At 45.0% G+C, this 23,572-nt stretch overlaps 1 protein-coding gene across 4 annotated transcripts; it reads right to left on the bottom strand.

Moving 5' to 3' along the window:
* Positions 1–204: 204 nt before the first annotated feature.
* On the bottom strand, positions 205–12,651 carry DCSTAMP (dendrocyte expressed seven transmembrane protein). Of its 4 annotated transcripts, XM_060277669.1 has the most exons (6): positions 12,470–12,651; positions 11,433–11,640; positions 11,085–11,141; positions 8,511–9,888; positions 3,848–4,174; positions 205–2,616 (listed from the first exon to the last, which is right to left on the bottom strand). In XM_060277669.1, exons 4-6 carry the CDS (start codon positions 9,555–9,557, stop codon positions 2,533–2,535), a joined length of 1,458 nt encoding a protein of 485 aa, XP_060133652.1. In that variant the 5' UTR covers positions 9,558–9,888; positions 11,085–11,141; positions 11,433–11,640; positions 12,470–12,651; the 3' UTR covers positions 205–2,532. The 4 variants fall into 4 exon arrangements, with proteins under 4 accessions (XP_060133652.1, XP_060133651.1, XP_034982041.2 ...); XM_060277668.1 differs by lacking the exon at positions 11,085–11,141; XM_035126150.2 differs by having other exon boundaries at positions 11,085–11,640.
* Between the last annotated feature and the right edge of the window lie 10,921 nt (positions 12,652–23,572).

The raw sequence follows: 23,572 nt of genomic DNA on the forward strand, positions 1-23,572 counted from the left end.
AGCCGCAGCACGTGCCCTTATAGCAAAAAAAATTGAAAGAAAAAGAACCCCCAACAATAACTGAGTGGCAAAGTAAGCTTCAGGAATACGTTGAAATGGCCCAACTAACACACAGTCTGAGAGGAGAATCTAAACAAAAATTTCAAGATAAATGGATAAGATATAAAGAATATGTACAAAAATATAGTGGGGATCGGCTGGTCACACCAGCATTTGAATAATTCTGATTTGTTAAATTCCAATGGAGATATAGTTAAGCAAGAGTATATGGGAAGAGGTAAAGATAGTGGTCTGAGTTGAAACATGCTCACAGAAATGATCGGATTATACCTTTGGGTTTGATAGGAAGTCATAGAAGGGTTATACGTATTGTAAAAGTGGGGAAATTAAGGGATGTAGTACTTTAAAATTTGATAGTATTATTTTTAGTCATATGAGTGGGTTCAGTTTAAAAGTTTAGTTGGTATTGGTTCTTTTTTTCCATTTTGTTAAATAAGTTTAGAAAATTTGTTGTAATGCGATGTAAATGGAAACAAATTTCTGTATTTTTTTCTTTTATGTATTTTATTTCTGGAATGAGATAATAAAGGCTCTATTTTTTTAAAAAAGTGATTTTATATGAGGACATGGAGGGGGTGGGGTTGCCATGCCCCAGTCCCATCTCTGTACAGTGGGCGCTCAGGTTGCGAACGTGATCCATGCAGGAAGCACGTTCGCAACCCGCAGTGCCGCGTTTGCGCACGCGCGGGTCATGATTCAGCGCTTCTGCACATGCGCCGAAACCCGGAAGTAACCCATTCGGGTACTTCCAAGTTCGCGCAGTGCGCAACCAGAAAAGACGCAACCTGAAGCGCCTATAACCCGAGGCATGACTGTATTATGTAGTAATCCTCATGATTAAGACATCTAAGTGGAAAGCAGTCAGCCTTGCACCAGTAATCGCGGAAGTCTCCTACTGTGATAAAGCTATTACCACAATTCTATGTGGATAGTCATGTGCTTCAGTTTGTAGGTAGATTACTGGCACTGTGATTCTTTTTGTTTTGGGTTGGGATCATTGGCATGGTGCCATCGGAGCTCACCTGAGGCTGATCTAACTTGCAAAAAAAAATATCGATCAATTAGTACACATGCCCTGGCTTTCACTTCAAATTAACATAATCAAGCAATTGCTTGATTCAATATGAATAAACTTCATAATGGCTAATAACTTCCAGCTCTATAATCTTGCACCTGGGATTTTAACACAGGCCACATTATACACTGTACTACTAAGGGATTATCTACTCCAGGCATACCCAAACTGCAGCCCTCCAGATGTTTTGGCCTACAACTCCCATGATCCCTAGCTAACAGGACCAGTGGGCAGGGATGATGGGAATTGTAGTCCAAAACATCTGGAGGGCTGAAGTTTGGGGGTGCCTGGTCTACTCTGTTGTCCCACCTATGGAGAAGAATACTCAGGTCCCCCTACTACTGTCCTAGTGTCTCGATCTTGGTGCCCATGAACCCTCCACCCTTCTGTCTGCAAAATTTACCAGTGGTAGAAATTCATGCTACCACCGTAGAAATGAAGAGTTCAACCATGGTCATGGCAAAACGCAAGTCTGGGGCGCTTTCTCTGGGGAAATGAGTTACTCACAGTCTTTGGATTTCGTAGCAAAGCAAAGGGGGAAAAATAAACAAGCAACCCTTCAGGCATTCTGCACATTACATCTAGGTCATACTTCAGGAGTGTCGGTGTTCCGGACCTTGCCAGTTTTGATTGCCATCCCAAGACAACTGGGTCAGCCTTTCATTAATTTTTCAAACTGCAGCTGATCTGATTTAGGGGATTTTTCCCACATCAAATTCAACATCCCATTCCCTTTAAAAAAGAGAGAGGAGAGGAAGTCCTGCATTTTTAGAATGTGGATGGAATGGGTGAGTCAGAGGTATATGCAGTGTCACTGGTATACACAAGGACGGAGTGAGTTTGTGTGTGTGGAATGAGGTCACAGCACTACTAGAAGCAACATTAGGAAAGAAACCCAGTAATCCTAATTGGTTCTGAATAACTAAAACCCTTCGTTTCAAATTTGCATCGTTCATGTTGAGTCGAAAGCTAGAGTTCTTTCATCTGTGAAAAACAAAACATGAAGTGGAAGGTGGCTGGAGGGACTGATGACACTTGGGTGATGATAGATACATAGTGCCAGGCGGGGGACGGGGAGCAAATCCACCCACAGAAAAGAACATTGGCAAAGATCAGACAAAGGCAGCGGAAAAGAAAAGAGAAAGCGAAGAATTGTGACCTTTCCTACTAGAATATTCAAGGGAGGAGGCAGATACCGAAAGAAATATGTGAATTGTGCAGTGGTATCACTTAGGGTGTCAGACCGACAAGTCTGTACAGCTTGAGGACTTCAAAGCTGAATGACAAGGTGAGAGTCACAGGTGAAAAGTGAATGAATGTAAGAAAAATCAAATGCAACAGACCGTTAATTCACTTATAAAACCATGGATTTCTTCATAGAGATTTTCTTTGCGTTGTTAAACGCTGCCGACTTTTGCCACCTCTGTTTGTTTCTTCCTGGAACTCCTCATTGCCTGGAGGATTGGGAACCAGAAATGTAACTGAGGAAGAGAGGAAATATCGTTATATTTACAAGTGAGTGCCTACAATGAATTTGCAGGTGCCCTCCCTACCCTCTTTCTCTGTCCAGAACAAGAATGGGGGGCTAAATTCTTACGTTTCTTTTCTCTCTGAAGAAGTGGGGGTGGGCGAGTGGCTTAGCACCCTTCTCAAGCAAGGTGGTAGCTAAACATCCACTCCCCTTCATCCAAATGGAGTTTGGTATATATAGTTGACTCATAACTTGCACACATTTAACTTGTATGATTGCAGCTTTATGCACTTGGTGGCCAATCCCAAAAATTAAACACACGCAAGTCTGATGGCTTAAAAACTTCTTCCGTGCCAGATTTTCCTGTGGAGAAAGAGCTTTTAATTTCACATAATTTCTCTGGAAAGGTCTCACAGGATCTTGCAGGGCTGTCAGAGATCTTGCAGGAGCTTCCTAGAGCTAGCATGAGAGACTCCCAGAACAAAGCAATTCTGAGTACAAGCTTTCATGTGGCCACTAATTTGGAAAAGAAGCAGGAAGGAAAGAAAGCCCAAGAAAAACAAGCTACAGGAAATTACTCCAAGATAAATCAACGAGGGGCAAATAGGTTGCCTTTCTATCTGTCGTCTCCCTCTACCAATTCAATTATGTTGCTTTACTCCTTTCTTTGAGGGAAAAGTAAATTTCTAGACCAGTGGCAGGGGACTGCTGTGTGGGCCTAATTCAGGCCTGTCAGGCCATTTTAGGCAAACCGTGTCCACCTTTACTGCACCTGCTGCTGTATGCAGCATCTGGCATTGGAAAGCAAGCTGCAACTGCGGCAAATGAATAATTGGGAAAGGCTTGCCTTCGTTTGCAGTCATGGATTCGGTTTGAAGCTTATCCCTTCTGTCGTCAGAGTGGCAAGCCCTTGTGTCTCCTGATCAAGAGCCACGGCAGAAGTGGGGTTGTGCAAACAGCACCTGAAGTGAGTCCAAGCAGTCTTTCACAGCAGATGCGCAACCAGAATAGCGTGTGATGTTTGGCTTCTATGGTAGTTCATAAAACGCATTTTAAAAAATAAATATTCCCCTTGCCCCATGTATGGGCAAAGGGAGTGAGCACTGGCAAATCATCACCGTTGCCAGAAACTACAGATAGGCTTGCGCTCTGACTCTGGCTTCAGTTTGGTGGCTTCTAGGATCAAGCTTTAAGATTTAGCTTCCAAGCTAGCCCCACATTCCATGCCGTTTGTAACTTACTGTTGCAAACGAATTCAGCTTCCTCTTCTTATTCTTCTCTGGGAGCTTTGATCTTCTCTCTAGTAATTTTGAGTGCAGATACTTTATCCGTTTCATGTCTGTGCTAGGATAGAATGATGTTGCCACGAGGATTTTAAGTTGTGTGAATGTAGAGACGCACAGCCCAAGCACTATTAAAAAGAAGAGGATGACACCCAGTTGGATCCAGGTTGCTGAGTGGGGAACATTTGGGCTGGGAATACAGGCATGCTCAAAGAGAGGACTGCTGAAGGAAGTCTTTTTGTCCACAATCTCCCCATGGTTGAATATGAATTTGTCAGAATTTTTCTGCACAAGAGAAGTGAAAGAAAAATATTAAAAAGACGCTGGCGTGAGTATTGCTTCCTCCTGTGAAATACCTGATGTGTGATGCTTCAAAGTCAACAAAGCAGAAGCATTGCAACTCAGCAGTGATATTCCTTCCAGGGTCTCTGTGTGATTCAAGTCTCATACAGGATATTAACAGTCGCTTAACTACTGAGTCAAACCTGCTCTAGGCAATTGCTTAAACCAGTAGGGTCCCTTTGACAACCAGCTTGCAAGAGGTGTGCGATTTGGAGAATGCTTAAAGCATCACCATATACAGTAGTTGAGACAGTGCTGGTAAGGATGTAAGAACCATGCTGGATCAAACTAAAGCTCTGTCTATTCAAAGTACAGGGGACCTTTGGCCCCCTAAATGTTGCTGAACTGCAACTCCCATCATCCTTGGCTCCTGGCTGTGCTTGCTGGTGTGGATAGGAGTTGTAGTTCAGCAACATCTGGAGGGCCAAAGGTCCCCCACACCTTGCCTATTCAAACAGACACCAGTAGAGAACCAGATGCTTATTGGTAACGGATAACAGGACATGGAGACACAAAACCCCACACTGCACCCACCCATCGATACCCAGTGGCATACTCCTCTTTCAACCTGGAAAGTCCTTTAGGTATTTTAAAGATTTACTTCTATAAATTTCCCTAATGTCATTTTGAAACCATATTAAGTGCGTGGCCATTGCCACATGCTGTAGCAGTGAATTATACAGGCGTGTGATTTGGAGGCAGGCGGGGAGGAAACCTGAATGGAGCCCATTTGGATCAACTTCCTTCAAAAGGAATGAGTAACAAATGAGTGAATAAATATGAATGGGTTTGTTTTCACTGTCCCATTCATATCTCATTCGCCCAGAATGCACAAAACATGACAATATTCCAGTGAAGAAATGGCAGCTGTCATTGTGGGCTGCTATTTCCCCTTACTCCATGCCTGGGAACACATTTGCAAACCAGAGAAACTGTTGGGTCTCGTGCACACACCTAAACCTTTCACTCACAACCACATGTGTGTGCCCATACTGGAAACATACACACAGTACAGCCACACAGGCTTGGGAAAAAATGTATTGGCTACAAATGATGGTTTCCAATGCACTTAAACTGTTAGGGTAAGGATTTGGAATTCACAATAGGCCTTATAGGCCTCTGCTCCTCCACTTGCAGGCATCCCACATCCTCCCCCAAATCTGCTCTGGAGGGTTGGGTGAACCCCAGAACAGATTTAGTGTGTGCACACAGGGAGAAGGGACTTTCCACTGCACAGGCAAAAAGCCTTGCACTAACAATCAAAGCACTACACTCAAAGGCTTCTTTCAAGCATAATTTCAATGGGGGTAGGGGGGGCGACAAATGATCCCTATGGGCCTCAGAGAAGACCTTTCTGGGTGTTACCATGAGCACCACATTATGACTTGCACCCTGGAACAATACAGCACTTGGATCATTCTGGGGCACTCCTAACTCCATCACACCATATTGCAATTTCTTTGCAATATCTGGTGGGCCACAGAGCACTGGATTAAATGGACCCCTGGTTTGATCCAGCATGGAAATTCTTCCACGAGTATCATCCAGCCAACCTGGTGCCCTCCACATATTTTTGACCACGACTCCCCTTAGTCTGAGCTAGTATGGAGAAGGCTTAGGGATGCGGGAACATGTAGTCGAACAACCTAAGAACCATAGGATTGTAGAGGTGGAAGGTACCTCTGAGGGTCATCTAGTCCAACCCCTTTGCAATGCAGGAATTGGAAACCAGACCGGACCCTGCTTAGCTTTGCAAATGTGCTAGCAGTTTAACTGCTGCACCACTACATCATCCAGGTTGGTGAAGCCTGCTATAGACTTGTGACCCAAGTCTGCAAGAATCTGCTAGATGGTTTAGCGCTGGAAGGCTTGCACTCACTTTAAACACACCTGATACCTAGTAGACATGCCCTTTCATATTGATATATAGTGACTGCTTATGGTTGGTCAGTGGAGATTTGCCTATGCACAGAAGCACTGTTTGTTTATCACTTCACATGCCCCAGTCCTGACGATTGGCATTAAAAACAGCCTTCTGGGATCAATGAGTTACCTGCTCCAGTTGCCTCCAATATTTTCTCAGACATTCTGGTGTTACCTTCAGTCAATGCAGCTGAAGATGTGCAAGCAGAAATGTATCTGCAAGTCCTAATTTAGGGAATGGGGATTGGGCATGGGAGGCCAAAGCCTATCTTTGCTATGTGGCTTTGACTGCTCCCTAAGATGTACTGCATGGGGGAAATTTGAGATAGCAGTCACTGGGAATAAATACACACACACAACATGGAGTTTTTGCCTTATTTCCCCTTTGGGGAGTAAATTACCTGACACACACGTGGGAGGCAGCAAAGGAAATTTCATTGTCCAATCACACAACAGCAGGTGTTATTTAAATCCCTTCCTGTTTTGTTGTAATTGGAAGTTAAGCACTAGTTATGTTGCTGAACTCAAATACCCTGCTCTCTGGAACACCTGAGATTCTTATAATTGCTTCTTGGATAAATGGTTTCTTTAGGGGAGAGAGGAAAGTTGATTGCTCAGCACAACCAGCTCTAAGAGGAAGTAATGGGAAATTCACCTGCTGAGGAGCAAAAGGAAAGAACTTGGGCTGTACTACTAAAGCAGACAAATGTCTGGATGTCTATTAGAAATACTTTAGTTCTTGAGGGCACCAAGGGAGTGTATAAGATATATAACAGAGTTCTTGGGATCTCATTTTGCAAGCTGTCCCATCTATTTCTTTGGAATCTATTGGCAGGGGGGGGGATATCTGAAGTGCATTTCCTCCAGTGAAAAATTTAAACCCACAAATAGTTACTTCACAGAACCAGTTTGATGAGATAGCAAAAACAGGATAAATTTATCACATTGACGGAGGATCATCTGATAGCATATCACACAAGTGAGGGTTGACTGGCCAACCGGGGGGGGGACCACAAAATTGGCTAACCCTTTCTATGAGACCTGGATGCTAGTTTTGCCCAATGTCAACTCAAGTATTCTGCTCCTCCATCTCTGCATTCTGCACTGTATGGGAAAAAAAAGAAGCTCTAATTCATTAACCATATCTTTAGAGCATCCTTTCTCAACCTTGGGTCCCCAGGTGTTGCTGGACTACAACTCCCATCATTCCTAGCTAGCACGACCAGTGACAAGAGATGATGGGAGTTGTAGTCTAACAACACCTGGGGACCCAAGGTTGAGAAAGGATGCTTTAAAGGAAGGGTTGTAACTCAGTGACAGAGCTTGCAAACAAACAAACAAACAAAAAACCTTGTATGCAAAAAGTCCCAGGTTCAATCCCCATCATTTCCAGGTAGGACTCATGTCTGCAACACAAGAGAGCTGCAGTCAGTTCAGTGTTGGCAATATTGAACTAGATGGACTGCTGGTCTGACTCAGTATAAGGCAGTTCTTCCCTCTCAGTTCCAGGTTTGAGGGGGTGGCGGGCAAAGTGTCATCTGGTGGGTCTCCTCTTCTGCCAGCTCTGGAGGTTCAAATCACAGGAGCAGCAGCACTAGGCAGCTGGGTCTAGCCACCTGTTTAATTCCCCCAAAAGCCCTAGAGCTGGGCTGAAGGTATTGTGGTAAATTAACATGGCAACTAGAAAATTTGGGGGGGGGGGAGTAGGCAGAGCAACAGCAGCCGTTCCAGGTGCTGATGACAGCCTTGCATTAGCTCCATAGCACTATCCCCAAACACCCCCTGTTCCCGAATGGCAATCAGTTCAACCTGGCACACTATAACATAGGGCAGATAAGTATAAATCCCACTTACATCAGCTGACGGGGATAGATAAGCAGAGGGGTCCTTCTGCCAAGCTCTCCTGGCTCAGCAGGCCACATACCAACTTCCCCCTTCTGCCAGACCTAAAAGTGATTCAGCAGCCAGTCATTGAAATCTTGCATCTTCCCATGCCATGTTACTAGTAATATTTTAAACTGGAAATGACAGGGATTAAACTGGAGGTCTTTGGCCTGCAAATCATGCTTGAGCCTTTCCTGCAACAAGACACCCAAAAGAGGCCTCCCAAATTTTGCACTTCTGTTTCCTCTGGCCCCACAGAACACTCAGCATAACCAAAGTTCCAATCTGCCTTTTGCTGTTTTGTCATTGTTTTGTACGTACAGACTTTTAAAAGCCTGCGCTGTTCCACCACCCAACCTCATTTTAAGGCCTTCTGCGCTGTGTTTTAGCATAAGTTTACTCTGCAGAAAACTTGTATCTAAAGCAATAAAAGCCCAAGAAAAGTGCTGGTAACTGTAGCTAAGGTACTTACATGGTAATACAATTTCAAATGGACCTCTAGCTCAGGGAAATCTTGGAGATGCTTGCTCACTGAAAAAATGAGCCAGTAAAGCAAATAATCTACTGCTGCAAAGAGAGCCCAGATGCAAAGGTTAGCAAGCACAGGGAGAAAAAAGCGTGCCGTGCATTTCCTTTCTTTCTGGGTCTGGCAAAATGATGGAACCATTGTGTACAGCTCTCTTTCTTCTTTGCTGAGGGGAAGGACACAGAGCTTCCTTCGCTGCTGCTGTCGCTCATCGTAGCGAATAAATGCTTTCGTAATGTAAGTGTTCTTAAACTTGATGTTGTGGGGACTCAGGAATTTCCTCATGAAGTGTAATGTCCCAAGAACGATGAAAAGAACCCCCAGCAGAGGGAGCACTTTCTTGCCCAAGTAGGGCTGGAGGGCTAGTATGGAGGAGATCTGCCGGGCAACGTTCTGGATGTGGAGCCTCGTCTCACTCAACCTCAGCTTCAAGCCTTCATCTGAAACGGCGTAAGACACATTCAGCTTGTCCTTCACTGACACAACGTCTTTGAACGGGTTGCCCAAGATCTTACTCTGGTTGTATATCCACCGAATCGCTTCGATGTAGCGGCCGAGAAAGGAGAAACGCTGCGATTGAAGGATGCAAGTGATGCTGTCTACCAGCTGATTTAGGTTGTGGAAAATGTTTTGGATGTTGCCGGCTACCACCGCCCCAGTCCCGGCAGCGATCAGGGCATTCCTTCCTTCGCGCAGGCCACAGGAAAGGAAGAAAAGCGCAGCAAAGCACCGCAGATGCCTGGACAGAAACAAACCCATGGAAAGGGCAATCCAGAGGAATGGGGGTGCGACTGCAGAGAACGTGGGGTAGTCCACTAGGAAGGAATACCCTGCTAGGAACAGGAACACATTCACCATCAAACTGACGGAGCTGCATATCGCAAACAGGCACGACCGGCCCTTCCAGCCAGACTTCTTTTCGCCCACAAAATGTGTCCATATGTGCTGAGCAAATGCAGCAAAAGAAGTCATTTTGTTCAAGGGTCTGGACATCCAGTAATGGTGACTGGGGATGGAAACAGATAGAGGCCAAATTTATCTCTTAAGCAATCTATGGAGGTTATGCTTTATTCCTCAAAACTGAAAGACCTACCAGCACAGTTCTCATATATATCCAGGCAATCTGCACTAATGGCACGATATCAAGCTAATTTCAGCTAAGCAGGAGCTGAATAGGCAGCTGACATCTTGGAGGCAAGAAAGGAGCACTATGTCCAGGGCGTTTTGATCTTGCATGGTGATTCCTCCTCAGACTGTCTGAATCTCTTCTCCTTGGGGCTTATCATGGGAGTTCACTGACCCTTTTCGAAGGGGTGGCTGGACCCTGCAGCAGAATGGATGGTGCAAATGGTTGTTATGATTACTCTGCTACTTATCCAGGTTGTTGTTCAGTGAGAAATAAACCAGAGGGGATTAATTCAACACAATACATTCAATAGTAATTTTTTAAGCCACATTTCCTACTTCCAAATGCCACTGGGACAATCAGTCCATCTCTTTTTCTTATAAAATAAAATAAATGCATATAAGAGACATCAGCTACATGGTTTATATTTCAGCAAGCAACACAACTCCAGCTTTCACTTGTTACTTGGCTCCTATTGTTTCCACATAACAAGTTTTCTCTAAAGAGGCAGAGCTGATTTATATGCATATTAGATTTTTTAACACAACACAATCAATCAGATTCTAATTAAATAAGATAAACTTTTCCAATTTTGTCCTGTAATGAGAGTCTGTTGCCTTAACAAATACTATTTTATAAGGATAACTTTATCTTTTGTTTTCAGCTCAGGCACAGCAGGTTCCTAGGAAGTGGGGTAGATGTTTATACAGACACAGATCTCAAGATTATTAATATACTTCCCATTTGTGGATTTTATCATTATTCATGTGCCTGTATTACTATCTGCTCTGGCTCCAAAACAGAGATGAAGGAAGAGTAGGAATTTTCCAAAAGATTACACCCAGGAAATCAATGGACCTTGAAGAACATATTTCCATCCCTCCCCACCCAATTGCCTGTTCAGATTATCATTAGTGAAGGAGTTAATAATAGTGGTGGCTGGAACACCACATTTTTCTGTAGCAGCCCTGAGACTGTAAGAAGGTGCTCCAAACCTGGGAAGCCCATCAATTCTTCTCTTTTGTCCTTGGCTTTGACTGAAGGCTAAACTAATTTACATGGCAGATCACGGTAAAGGCAGCCATTTAACAAGATGGTGTCCTCCTGGTGTCTGTACAGCAAATGTCCCTAAGGTTCTCTCCCTTTGTTCTTTTATGTGCATTTTCTATCTATGGTGTAAGTCAAGACCCATGACAAGGCCTTCTTGGTGGCGGCTCCTTGTTTGTGGAATGCCCTTCCTAGTGAGGTGCATCTGCCTGCCACAATAACAACTTTTAGGAGGGATTTTTATAAAGTTTCTGTTCACCCAGACATTTGATGGCTGAAATACACTGTTTCCAGCAACCTTCACTAATGTATGTCCTGGTGGTAACTTGTCTTGAACAAATAGTTACCCGTCTTGCTGCTGCTCCCCTGAATGTGTCCAAAGGCAAATGTGCTTCCCCAAGGTCCTGCAAGAGGCAAAACAGCCTCGTTGGCCAAAACAGAAGAATTCTCTCAGCCCCTGATTAATCATGCAATCCTAAGCACACTTACTAATAAATCAGTCCAATTGAGCCTATTGACTTATTTTAGAGATAACTTCATTTGTATTGCAATGCAAGTCTGCAATCCTATGTATGCTTACTTAGTAATAAAGATATTTAACATATTGGAACATTTAGGTTGGGACTCTTAACACCAGTATAGAGGAAAGGGGGGGAGCAGGAATGTTACTCTATACAGTACATTTCTGGCAGTACCTTGATGCTCAAGTATCTTTTTGAGAAAGCTACTTGACGATACACTCGGCGAATCCAATTAGTAATGGATATGATGCTGGTGCCTTAGATCCTGCATTGAGACCTCTGAATATTCTTGCACTGCCTTCCATTTATTCATAGCTGGAACCAGCTTTGTATCCTGTAACCAGCAGCCAACATTCTTCTTGTTTGTTGTTATTGATTAAAACTATATTATAAAACAAACCACATTAATACTCATTTGCAGCCTGCTTAAAAACATAATTCTCAAGATTTACTCACAGATTCTCCTGCAAGGCACATTATGATTTTTTCATGGAGTGGTGCTTCTTGATTGTGCGGGGAAGCACTGACTAGTGCTGCAAAGAAGTTTATGCTGAATCACCCCAGCCGTTCAACCCACCCACCCACCCACCTAATGCGTCAGACCATTCTGAAAGGGTTCTTGTTTTGATGACGATAAATGTGACTGAAACAGAATGTGGGTAAAATGGGGAAGTTATTTGCATTAAGAACTGTGGCTGATCTAGGTAAAATTCCTTGGCATAATGATCTCCACTTACAAATAAAAGACGATGTTCAGAGTGGCACATGAAGGTGGGCAAATCCACTTCTACTAGGGTAAGGGAGAATGCTAAGAAATATTTACCATTACTACCTCACTCCCTATACCTTCCACTCTTGCCACTATGTTGGAGAGGCTGTGAGGAGTAAGGTAAAGGTAAATGGACCCCTGACCATTAGGTCCAGTCGTGACCGACTCTGGGGTTGTGGTGCTCATCTCGCATTACTGGCCGAGGGAGCCGGCGTACAGCTTCCAGGTCATGTGGCCAGCATGACAAAGCCGTTTCTGGCGAACCAGAGCAGCACACGGAAACGCCGTTTACCTTCCTGCTGTAGCGGTACCTATTTATCTACTTGCACTTTGACGTGCTTTTGAACTGCTAGGTTGGCAGTACATTTATTCACATGTGGTGGCTGTGTCCAGATTTTGCTGCATTCTGGAAAGATGACTTCAAGGAAATTAACAAAATTACCTGTCAATCCCTCTTCTCTGATCCACAACTGGCATCGACGCATATATTTGCCGGGCAGACTATGTCAGTAATGTATAAATATGTGGTGGCCTTTCTTCTTATTGCTGCACAACTTGTGGTCACCAAGAACTGCCGTTAGACTTTTTTCCTTGCTGGTACCATGAGATCTGGAATTTGACAATGATGGAGAAGTTAACACAGAGACGCAAGGCATTAAGTAAAGAAACTATCAGATTCCAAGATACATCTTTATTGCATTTATTTATTGAGACTTTCCCATCCCCCTGGAAAGGGATGGGGAAATGAATAAGTAAACATTTCTGATAAATGAATAGGGGAAAGAGAAACAGAACATTACTCAGCAAATGGTTTAGATTATCAGCAAGCTGGAAAATCTATATATTGTTGTTTAGTCGTTTAGTCCCCATGGACTATAGCACGCCAGGCACTCCTGTCTCCCACTGCCTCCCGCAGTTTGGTCAAGCTCATGTTTGTAGCTTCGAGAACACTGTCCAACCATCTCATCCTCTGTCGTCCCCTTCTCCTTGCGCCCGCCATCTTTCCCAACATCAGGGTCTTTTCCAGGGAGTCTTCTCCTATCATGAGGTGGCCAAAGTATTGGAGCCTCAGCTTCAGGATCTGTCCTTCCAGTGAGCACTCAGGGCTGATTTCCTTCAGAATGGATAGGTTTGATCTTCTTGCAGTCCATGGGACTCTCAAGAGTCTCCTCCAGCACCATAATTCAAAAGCATCAATTCTCTGGCAATCAGCCTTCTTTATGGTCCAGCTCTCACTTCCATACATCACTACTGGGAAAACCATAGCTTTAACTATATGGACCTTTGTCAGCAAGGTGATGTCTCTGCTTTTTAAGATGCTGTCTGTTTGTCATTGCTTTTCTCCCAAGAAGCAGGCGTCTTTTAATTTCGTGACTGCTGTCACCATCTGCAGTGATCAAGGAGCCCAAGAAAGTAAAATCTCTCACTGCCTTCATTTCTCCCCCTTCTATTTGCCAGGAGGTGATGGGACCAGTGGCCATGATCTTAGTTTTTTTGATGTTGAGCTTCAGACCATATTTTGCGCTCTCCTCTTTCACCCTCATTAAAAGGTTCTTTAATTCCTCCTCACTTTCTGCCATCAAGGTTGTGTCATCTGCATATCTGAGGTTGTTGATATTTCTTCCGGCAATCTTAATTGTGGCTTGGGATTCATCTAGTCCAGCCTTTCACATGATGAATTCTGCATATAAGTTAAATAAGCAGGGAGACAATATACAACCTTGTTGTACTCCTTTCCCAATTTTGAACCAATCAGTTGTTCCATATCCAGGTTTACCTATAGCTTCTTGTCCCACAAAAAGATTTCTCAAGAGACAGATGAGGTGATCAGGCACTCCCATTTCTTTAAGAACTTGCCATAGTTTGCTGTGGTCGACACAGTCAAATGCTTTTGCATAGTCAATGAAGCAGAAGTAGACGTTTTTCTGGAACTCTCTAGCTTTCTCCATAATCCAGCGCATGTTTGCTATTTGGTCTCTGGTTCCTCTGCCCCTTCGAAATCCAGCTTGCACTTCTGGGAGTTCTCGGTCCACATACTGCCTAAGCCTGCCTTGTAGAATTTTAAGCATAACCTTGCTAGCGTGTGAAATGAGGGCAATTGTGCGGTAGTTGGAGCATTCTTTGGCACTGCCCTTCTTTGGGATTGGGAAGGGCAGTGCCGAAGAATGCCATGCCCCTTCATGAATCAATGCCTTGTCGTGGCGAAGGGGCTTGAATAACTCAGAGAAGCTATGAACTATGCCGTGCAGGGCCAACCAAGATGGACAGGTCATAGTGGAGAGTTTTGACTAAATGTGATCCACCTGGAGAAGGAACTGGCAAGCCACTCCAGTATCCCTGCCAAGAAAACTCCATGGACAAAGACAACAGGAAAATCTATATAGTTACAACTAATTATTAATAGTTGGAATAAGAGGAACACTGTGGTTGTTTTTACCATCATATGTAGAAGAAGAAGAAGAGTTTGGATTTGATATCCCACTTTATCACTACCCTAAGGAGTCTCAAAGAGGCTAACACTCTCCTTTCCCTGCCTCCCCCACAACAAACACTCTGTGAGGTGAGTGGGGCTGAGAGACTTCAAAGAGTGTGACTAGCCCAAGGTCACCCAGCAGCTGCATGTGGAGGAGTGGAGACGCGAACCTGGTTCCCCAGATTATGAGTCTACCGCTCTTAACCACTACACCACACTGGCTCTCTATATGTATTGGAATAACAGGAACTGCTTAAGAATTGCTAAAGAAAAATACATTGAATCAAAGGGAGATGCAGTGGAATGACCTCTTCTGTTCCTAAAAGGAGGACCAGAATTTATAGGATCATTGCTTTATGGTGGAATGCATGTATGTCCTCCTCCCACATCCCTCTGCTCCTCAGTGTGACTCACATGCCTTGAGAAACATTTCATTGTGTGAAAAAGAAGAAGTGCAACTGTTTTGTAACAGTTTGGAACGGCATTGCTTTGAAACTGGGTGTGAATGTAACTGAAAGGAAATTACTCTATTTTGTTGGTTACATAGATACACTCCACGTTTCCATCAAAAATGCCCATGGCAGGTAAACAACAATAGCATGCAGAATAAAAAAAATCAAATCACCAACATAGATACACTCCACGTTTCCATCAAAAATGCCCATGGCAGGTAAACAACAATAGCATGCAGAATAAAAAAAATCAAATCACCAACAAGTAAGCAATATGACAATAAAAACAGATTAGAGCAGATAAAAATGGCAGCTAGTTAAAATACAATTAAATGAGAAATTTGGGTTTAAATATAGCAGAGCAAAGCAAAATGACCCAAAAGGCCAAGCGGATATTTACTTTTTTTGAAGGGCTTTGCCTGTTTGCAGAAGACCATCAACAAGGGGGCTGGACAAGCCCCATCTGGTAGGAAAATCCAAAGTCTGAGGACATATTCAAGAGGTTGCTGCAATCAATATCAGTGAGTATACCTGTACGATGCACACATTTCTAAACACATTTTCATCTCATTCACAATTTTGGGTACCCACTTTTTAAAATTCTTAAGTGCAAACCTAAAAACACAATAATTAAAATCCAGCATGGAGTTTGCCAGGCTTAAACCCCCACTGATTTCAATGGCGCTTAAATGCACATACATGTGCACTGGGTTGTGTGAAGAAAGCACAATTCCACATGCAATATTCCTGTAGAGAAATTCAGGAAGAAGAATTTGCAGTGCAATGATTTCAATGGATCTCAAACAGGATAAGATACCTGAAATGCCTCATCCATGATTGAATGTATAACTGGGATGATCAAGTTCCCTACCTCATCTTACATGACCCTGGGAATAGGAGCGAAATATACGTCAGCCATAATTGAAAGTGATTCCAAGGTTTGGGGAAATAAAGGGAAGATGCTAGAATCTTTGGTAAATCGCAGAACTAGTTGTTGACAATGAAAGTGAACTCCCAGGACAAATTGCAGCAGTGCCAGTCAGAGAAAGTTATTGGCACTTACGACCAATTGAAAACAATGGAACTTAAATTAGTCACGGCTGATTTGTCCTATTGATTTCAACATGATTTAGGTGGAACTAATTTTCACCCATTCCTTCTGCTTTCCTAGATTTCTGATCAGGTGTATACATGGAATAAGAATCCGCACATGTGCTGGAACAATACATATGCCTTTGGAAGAGCTGCCCTTCAAACATTCTAAAAAAACAATTGTGAGGAAGGCAGGGAATGGTGTATTTGGTGAGTCCCTCTCCCCCCAATACCAGCATCAACAACCAGCACCCTTAGAGAACTATTTAGGTCCTCAGCACCTTGGAAGGCCCACCTGCAATGTCACAGCCCAACAGTTTGGGCTGAGAGCCACTATTTTGCAGTGGGTTGGACTAGATGATCCTCAGGGTCCCTTTCCAACTCTATGGTTTCCCACAATTCCCAAGGTTTGGTCATTCAGCACAATTCCCCAGAGCAAATGCTATGTCAGAGGCATGGTAGGAAATTCAAATGGTGGATTGTTCACCAATTGAAGCAACGCCATTGTTGGTAACTGGGAAACACAGCAGAGACCCAGTGATGTAAAAGAAGGTCCATCAGAGGACACTTCCAAGAAAGATCATGAAGATACCCAGCAAAGTATTTCTGCAAAAACCTAAAAGGTCAGATGACAGCCTGAAATCTGTTTAAATTTTGGTAAACTATAGTAACTATTCTAAACATTCTAAACAGAGAGAGATTAAGCTTTCCCTCAGGTGAACACAGAGATGAGGAATGATTGAAAGATGAATGTGAGGCAGTTTTTATGTGCGTTTCAGAGTCTTGTATATATGTTCCCAAAGGTGAGTTGAATCATGCATTTTCCTGATAGCATAACAGAGTACACTGCCTTCCCTGTAAGGATCTGAAGGTGAAATATTATGGAGCAGAACGTCTTTCTGTGGAAGTAATTTATGGATTTTAGTCCAAGTGTGTGGAGGATCAACCTCTGCTAATTTTTTTGAGGGGCTCTCTTCAACTTTTCCTAGTTACATGCCATGCACACCCTGAAAATATAATAACAACTTTTATTTATTTCTTTTATTTAGTATCAGCTTCAGCCGAATTGAACCAAGCCCACCCCACCCCATGCCAGTAGGCCCTAGGCACTCTCAGCCCATGTTCAGGGGGACAGGTGGGTGTGGAGGACTCCCTGGTCCTGAATGGGGTAACTGTGCCCCTGGAGGACCAGGTGCGCAGCCTGGGAGTAATTTTGGACTTACAGTTGTCCATGAAGGCACAGGTAAATTCTGTGTCCAGGGCAGCTGTTTACCAGCTCCACCTGGTATGCAGTCTGAGACCCTACCTGCCGGCAGACTGTCTCGCCAGAGTGGTGCATGCTCTAGACTACTGCAATGCACTCTATGTGGGGCTTCCTTTGAAGGTGACCCAGAAACTACAACTAATCCAGAATGCGGCAGCTAGACTGCTGACTGGGAGTGGCTGCTGAGAGCACATAACACCAGTCTTGAAAGACCTACATTGGCTCCCAGTATGTTTCCGAGCACAATTCAAAGTGTTGGTGCTGACCTTTAAAGCCCTAAATGGCCTCGGCTCAGTAGACCTGAAAGAGCGTTTTCACCCCCATTTTTCAGCCCAGACACTGAGGTCCAGCTCCGAAAGCCTTCTGGCAGTTCCTTCACTGCGAGAAGCGAAGATACAGGGAACCAGGCAGAGGGCCTTCTCAGTTGTGGCGCCCACCCTGTGGAACACCCTCCCACCAGATGTCAAGGAAATAAACAACTGTCTGACTTTCAGAAGACATCTGAAGGCAGCCGTGTTTAGGGAAGTTTTTAATGTCTGGTGTTTTATTGTATTTTTAATATTTTGTTGGAAGCCGCCCAGAGTGGCTGGGGAAACCCAGCCAGATGGGCAGGGTATAAATGTTGTTGTTGTTATTCCTAGTGTGGCCCTTTTGGCTGGTGGCATCAAGCCAGAAGCCCACCTGACAATTGGCATAGTGCAAATAGACACTTCTGACTAGGGATTATGGGTGAATATTACTCCCTTTGGACTACCAACTGCAAAAACTGAGGGAGCAACCTCAATATTCCAACCAAACATAAGAACATTGAACCACAACACTAATGTGTCGTTTTATTTAAAATGCATCTCTGGGTTATTTGTGGGGCCTGCCTGGTGTTTTTACATGAGTAGAATGTGTACTTTTACAGTGGTACCTTGGTTTACAAACACAATTGGTTCCAGAAGTCTGTACTTAACCTGAAGCAAACTTTCCCATTGAAAGTAATGGAAAGTGGATTAAACTGTTCCAGACGGGTCCACGGAATACTTAAATTGAAAGTACTCAACCTGAAGCGTACTTAACCCGAGGTATGAGTGTAATTGGTTCCGGAAGTCCGTACTTAACCTGAAGCGTACTTAACCTGAAGAGAACTTTCCCATTGAAAGTAATGGAAAGTTGATTAATCCATTCTAGACGGGTCCGCGGAGTACTTAAACTGAAAATACTCAAACCGAGGCGTACTTAAACCAAGGTATGACTGTATTTAAAATGCATCTCTGAATTATTTGTGAGGCATAGGAATTCATTCATTTTCCCGCCAAAATATAGTCCGGCCCATCACATGGTCACTCTGAGGGACAGTGGACCGGCCCACAGCTGAAAAAGATTGCTGACCTCTGATCTAACAGAAGCAGCAACAATGGGACCTTTCTGTACACGTTGTTTTACGAAGAGCAGCCCCCACCCAAAGAGGTTTACAATCTAGAACTGACCCAGGGAAAGAGGAAGGTGGAAATGGAGGCATGGCTAGGCAGGGCATAATAATCCTTGTCAGGTCTTTCTAAGTACGTATGTCCTTCTTAGCCCCTAATAATGAGTTTATAAACAGTAACCTCCGTGAGTATTGGAGGGCAGAGCTGGCATATAAAACTTGTTCAGGAGTGACCGCTACAAAGGGATTGGAGCTGCCAGCTCACTGCCTTGATTAACAACCCCCATAAATACCATTCTCCGCTGCCCCCCCAAACTTCACCTCTGCCTGCTGGTGCAGTGCAGCTCTGTGTGCACATCAAGGAAAGCCCGCAGTACCCACTGCATTTTTGACCTATTTTCTTCACATTTGATTCTTTTTAATGCCATGCATAGCATAATTACAGTTTTGTCTCCAACACAAAAACCAAGCGTTATGCCAAATATTCACTGATGCACGTTGCAGAGAGCTCTCTCGTATACCCCCCCCCCCGAGCAACCTGGCTTTGCTTTATGTAGGATTTTCAATTAATGCACAACTGAGACAAGGGGACATTTTAGCTGCTACTGTCTTAACACGCAGCGTTGGTTCCTTTCACTGGTGTTCGTTCTGTCTCAGGGAAGGTTTCGCCGGGTGGTCCAGGGTGCATCAGGAGGAACGAACAACAGTTAACGCTGCCAGAGACTATTGCAGGCTGCAGCACATTCTCTTGAAACCAATTACATTTATTGTTCTTATCCGCATGAGTCTGTCTGAGCAAAGTCAGCTAATTGGGGTCTGCCTTTTTCAGCATTCTGATTTCAGGGAGAGAAAGAAAGCCAGAGGATCTGCTTTGGAGATACCAGTGCTCTGCCTTTGGAAATGCAATTCTTGTTTGCAGTTTGAAGAGGAGAGGGGGAGGAGAAAGCATTGGATGGGGTGGCTGTGGCAGTGAGTGTGTTATATTGCCTAATGTTAAACTTTTAAACTGAAACGAAGGCAAGAAAATTCGAGTTGTAGGGGGGAAAGCACTAGAAAAAATGATTTGATTCTACCTTTCTATATTGTATGTATTTACCTCAATGCTCAAATTACAATGTGTGCAAAGGTGGCCTTGTCCCCCTTAGCTACTTTCTACGAAGGCTATTTGGGGGAGGCTGTTATGCCTAAAATTAGACGGCTATGGGGAAACAAGGGGTGGGAACTCTGGGTTTTGTTAAGGTCCTGCTCCGTCTCCCTGCTCCAAAAAAATCAAGCACTGATACATTACCAAAATGAAGAAAAGAGCCATGAACAGTAAGCTCTTAAATTGCTATTTTTGTTCCTATCCCGCCTTTCTCCCAGCACAGGACCCAAAGCAGCTTACAACATAAACAAATACAACTAAGGGCAAATACAACTAAAAACATATCAATCAGTTCAAATATTATTTTTACAAAACAAGTTGCCCTATTAAAAACAGCACTGAATTTGAACACCTAAAACCAATTAAAAACATGTTAAAGAAAAGGAAATGTGCAACACTGTCACAATAGCCAGAGTTAGTGGCCAAAAAGACCTGGTTTTGTTTTGTTTCTAAAGTATTTGCCTATTGGCAAAAGGAAACATGGAAGGGAGTTACATGAACTGGGAGTAGCTGCTGAAAAACTCCAGTGGAAAGGCCAGGTTTTCTAAATACTGCAAGTGTGGCATTAGGTATGAATTATTATTTTTTAATAAAGAAAACAGCCTCCTCAAAACGAAGGGGGAGAAGTGCTGTAAATGCAGACTGCCTCCCCCCCTCTTTTCTACCCACAAATTCTGGCAGCAAAGAGCTGGCATTTAGGCTAAAAGGAAACCTAATTCCACTGTGATCCTTTAAGCTGCAAGGGATGGTGTAAAAGCCCAACGTGCCTGAAACAGTGGTGGGACTGAGAGAAAGGAGACCCCAGATGTTCTTAAAGCCTAGGCAGGCTCATACAGGGAGATACAGTCCTCCAGAGAGCCTGGACCCAAGCTGTATTGGGATTTGTAGGCCATAACCAGCACTTTGAATAGTGCCTGGAAATGGACTGGTAGCCAGTGGGGCTGTTGTTAACAAGGAGTTTCTGTTCTACCTGTAAATGGCTGCGGCCAGCAACCTGGCCTCAGCATCTTGGACCCACAGAAATTCCCAGACGCTTCCCAACGGCACATTACAGCAATAAAAACAGAATGTAACTAATGCATATATTGCCGCGTCCAGATCAGACATGCCTAGGAATAGGCACAGCTAATGCACTAGTTTTAAACAGGCAAACACACATACAGTCATCTCCAAAACCTGGGCATTTAGGCTCGGGGATGAATCCAGGAGTGCACCTAAGCTGTGAACCTGAGTTTTCAGGGGAGGAGTAAGCCCATACGTTGTGGCTACTGGTCATTGATAACCTTATCCTCTGTGAATTTGTCTAATTCTCTGGGAGTGTGATTTTAACTATGAGATGTGTGAAAAGGGGCATCCTTTTGGCTGTCCTGAATCTTCCAACGCTCGGCTTCACTGGATCCCCTCAAGTTCTAGTGCATAATTTTGTGTGCCTCTATCGTGCCTCCTCCTATTTGTCTTTTCTCTAAACAAACAAAATCAGAGTGGAATTGCTCCATCCTGTTGGTTATTTTGGTTGTCCTTTTCTGAACCTGAAGGGCTGTGTTTTATTCCAAAATGCACTGAGGTATAACAAAGAGTTTTGCATCATTGAGCACCACAGCCGGTTCTTTGCTTTGCTTTGCTCAGAGCAAACTCTAAACCATTTTGCAACAACAACAGAATCAGGACATTTAAACGGTGCGGCCGTTAACATTCCTTCACACCTGGACTGAAGGAAATAGGGATTTCCCCTTTCTCCCAAATGAGAGTGGAAAGGGATTGTGTAGGTTAATGCTTTCTCATTGTCAAAGGTCAAGAGATGTGAAGGCTTCTGTCTTCTTATGGATATAACCCTCTGCAACACTGTAAGGCAGCCATCGCTACCGTGTTTCCCCTATTTTAAGACGTAGTCATTATATAAGCCATAGCAGGATTTTAAGCGTTCAGGAAATACAAGCCATACCCCGAAAATTAGCCATACCTCCGAGGAGCGAGACCGCTGAGGGAAGAGGAGGCGAAGGAGGCGCGCTCAGTGCTGTGGGGGCTGAGGCATGGTGCAGTGCCCCGAGCCTCTGGGAGCCGGCAAGAGCAGGAGGCGGCTTGCCAGGTCGGCATCCAGCAGTGTGCGCGGAGCACCCCGAGCCTCTGAGAGCCAGCAGAACGAGGAGGAGGCTTGCCGGGTCGTCGCCCAGCAGCGCGCGCGGAGCACCCCGAGCCTCTGGGATTGTTGTTGCTGCTGCTGGCTGCCGGAGGCTCGGGGCGCTCCGCGCGCGCTGCTGGGCGACGACCCAGCAAGCCTCCTCCTCGTCCTGCTGGCTCTCAGAGGCTCGGGGTGCTCCGCGCGCCCGAGCCAGCAGCCTAGCTTCTCTTTTTTTCCCTGCCCGAGGCAGCCTGCCGCCCCGCTACCGGAACTGGCGGCTGCAGAGCGGAGCGCTCCGCAGCGCCAGGCGGAGCGCAGCGGCCTGGCCTCTTTTTTTTCTTTTTTGCCTGCCGCCCCGACACCGGAACCGGCAGCTGCAAAGAGGAGCGCTCCGCAGCGCCAAGCGCTCGGAGCGCCCTGCAGCGCTGGGCGGAGCGCAGCAGCCTGGCCTCTTTTTTTTTTTTGTCTGCCGCCCGCCACCGCAACCGGCAGCTGCAGAGAGGAGCGCTCCGCGATCGCTCCTCTAGACCACCTTGCCGAGAGCCTCCAGCCTTTCAAGCGGCAATGCTCAGGCGCCCGAATGGGAAGAGAGACCCCCCCTTGCCAGATTCTGAGCGCTCCCTGCTCCCCGATGGATTGGGCAAAATCCGGCGGGCAGCGCAGGCGCGGGATGAAAGGCACGATCCAGCCTCGGCAGCCCTAGCGACGGCGAGGGGGGCGTTGCGAGCCATTTAAAGCTGTGGCCGTTGCTTCACTGCTTTTTAGCCCCCTGTCCGGCAGCTTTCTGTGTCCTTTTTGTGGTGCGTGAGGAGCGCTGCTATCGGGCTGCGCTCCGGCTGCCTTTCTACCCCCCCCAGTTGTTTAGTGGCTTTTGCGGCACATGAGGAGCACTGCCATTAGGTGAGGAGGAGCACTGCCATTGGGACGCGCTCCGGACGTTTTTTCTAAACCCCCCAGCGGTCTGGCTGGCTTCTCCTGACTTCGCAGGGTGCTGCCAGCCCAGCAGCAGCAACGCCGGCCGCGGCAGGAGGAGGCAGGAACCACTAAGACACCCCCCGAAAATAAGCCATAGGCTTATTTTCTTGAGTAAAATCATTATAAGACGGTGTCTTAAAATGTGGGAAACACGGTAATCTGGTGCCCTGCTGATCTTTTTGACTGTAACTTTCACCAGTACCAGCAAGCACAATGCACTTGGCTAGAGCTGGTGAGAGTCATAGCCCGCGACATCTGGAGGGCACCAAGTTGGCAAAGGCTGGTGTAAGGGATGCTTAAGCACTCCTCCCCGATTCTGCAGGTGCAGCAACTTGGGGATAGCAAGATATCTTGGACCAGCCCTACCACTAGCCTGCCCAGATCTGGCAACCACCCGAAGACAGCAAATCTCAGTTCATTAAGTTCTCAAGGTGCCTTAAAATAGCTTTCCCATTGATTTCATTGGAAGCAGGATCAATGGAAAAGGCATTAAAATTCTGAGTGGTCAGTGATTCATAACCCTGTCCGTATTCTGTATCGGTGGCTTGCAGGCAATATGTAAAATCTACACGTTAGACAGAGCATTTCTATGCAATTATCCGAGTCCCCAGA

This window comes from Zootoca vivipara, chromosome 8 (genome assembly GCF_963506605.1).
Source record: "Zootoca vivipara chromosome 8, rZooViv1.1, whole genome shotgun sequence".
NCBI lineage: Eukaryota > Metazoa > Chordata > Lepidosauria > Squamata > Lacertidae > Zootoca > Zootoca vivipara.

Coding starts and splice junctions, on each gene's coding strand:
- DCSTAMP (XM_060277668.1), bottom strand. CDS start 9,557: ATGTCCAGACCCTTGAACAAAATGACTTCTTTTGCTGCATTTGCTCAG. Junction 4,175..8,510: donor ATTTGAAATTGTATTACCAT/GTAAGTACCTTA, acceptor TCTCTTGTGCAG/AAAAATTCTGACAAATTCAT. Junction 2,617..3,847: donor AGCTGAATTCGTTTGCAACA/GTAAGTTACAAA, acceptor TCTCTTCCTCAG/TTACATTTCTGGTTCCCAAT.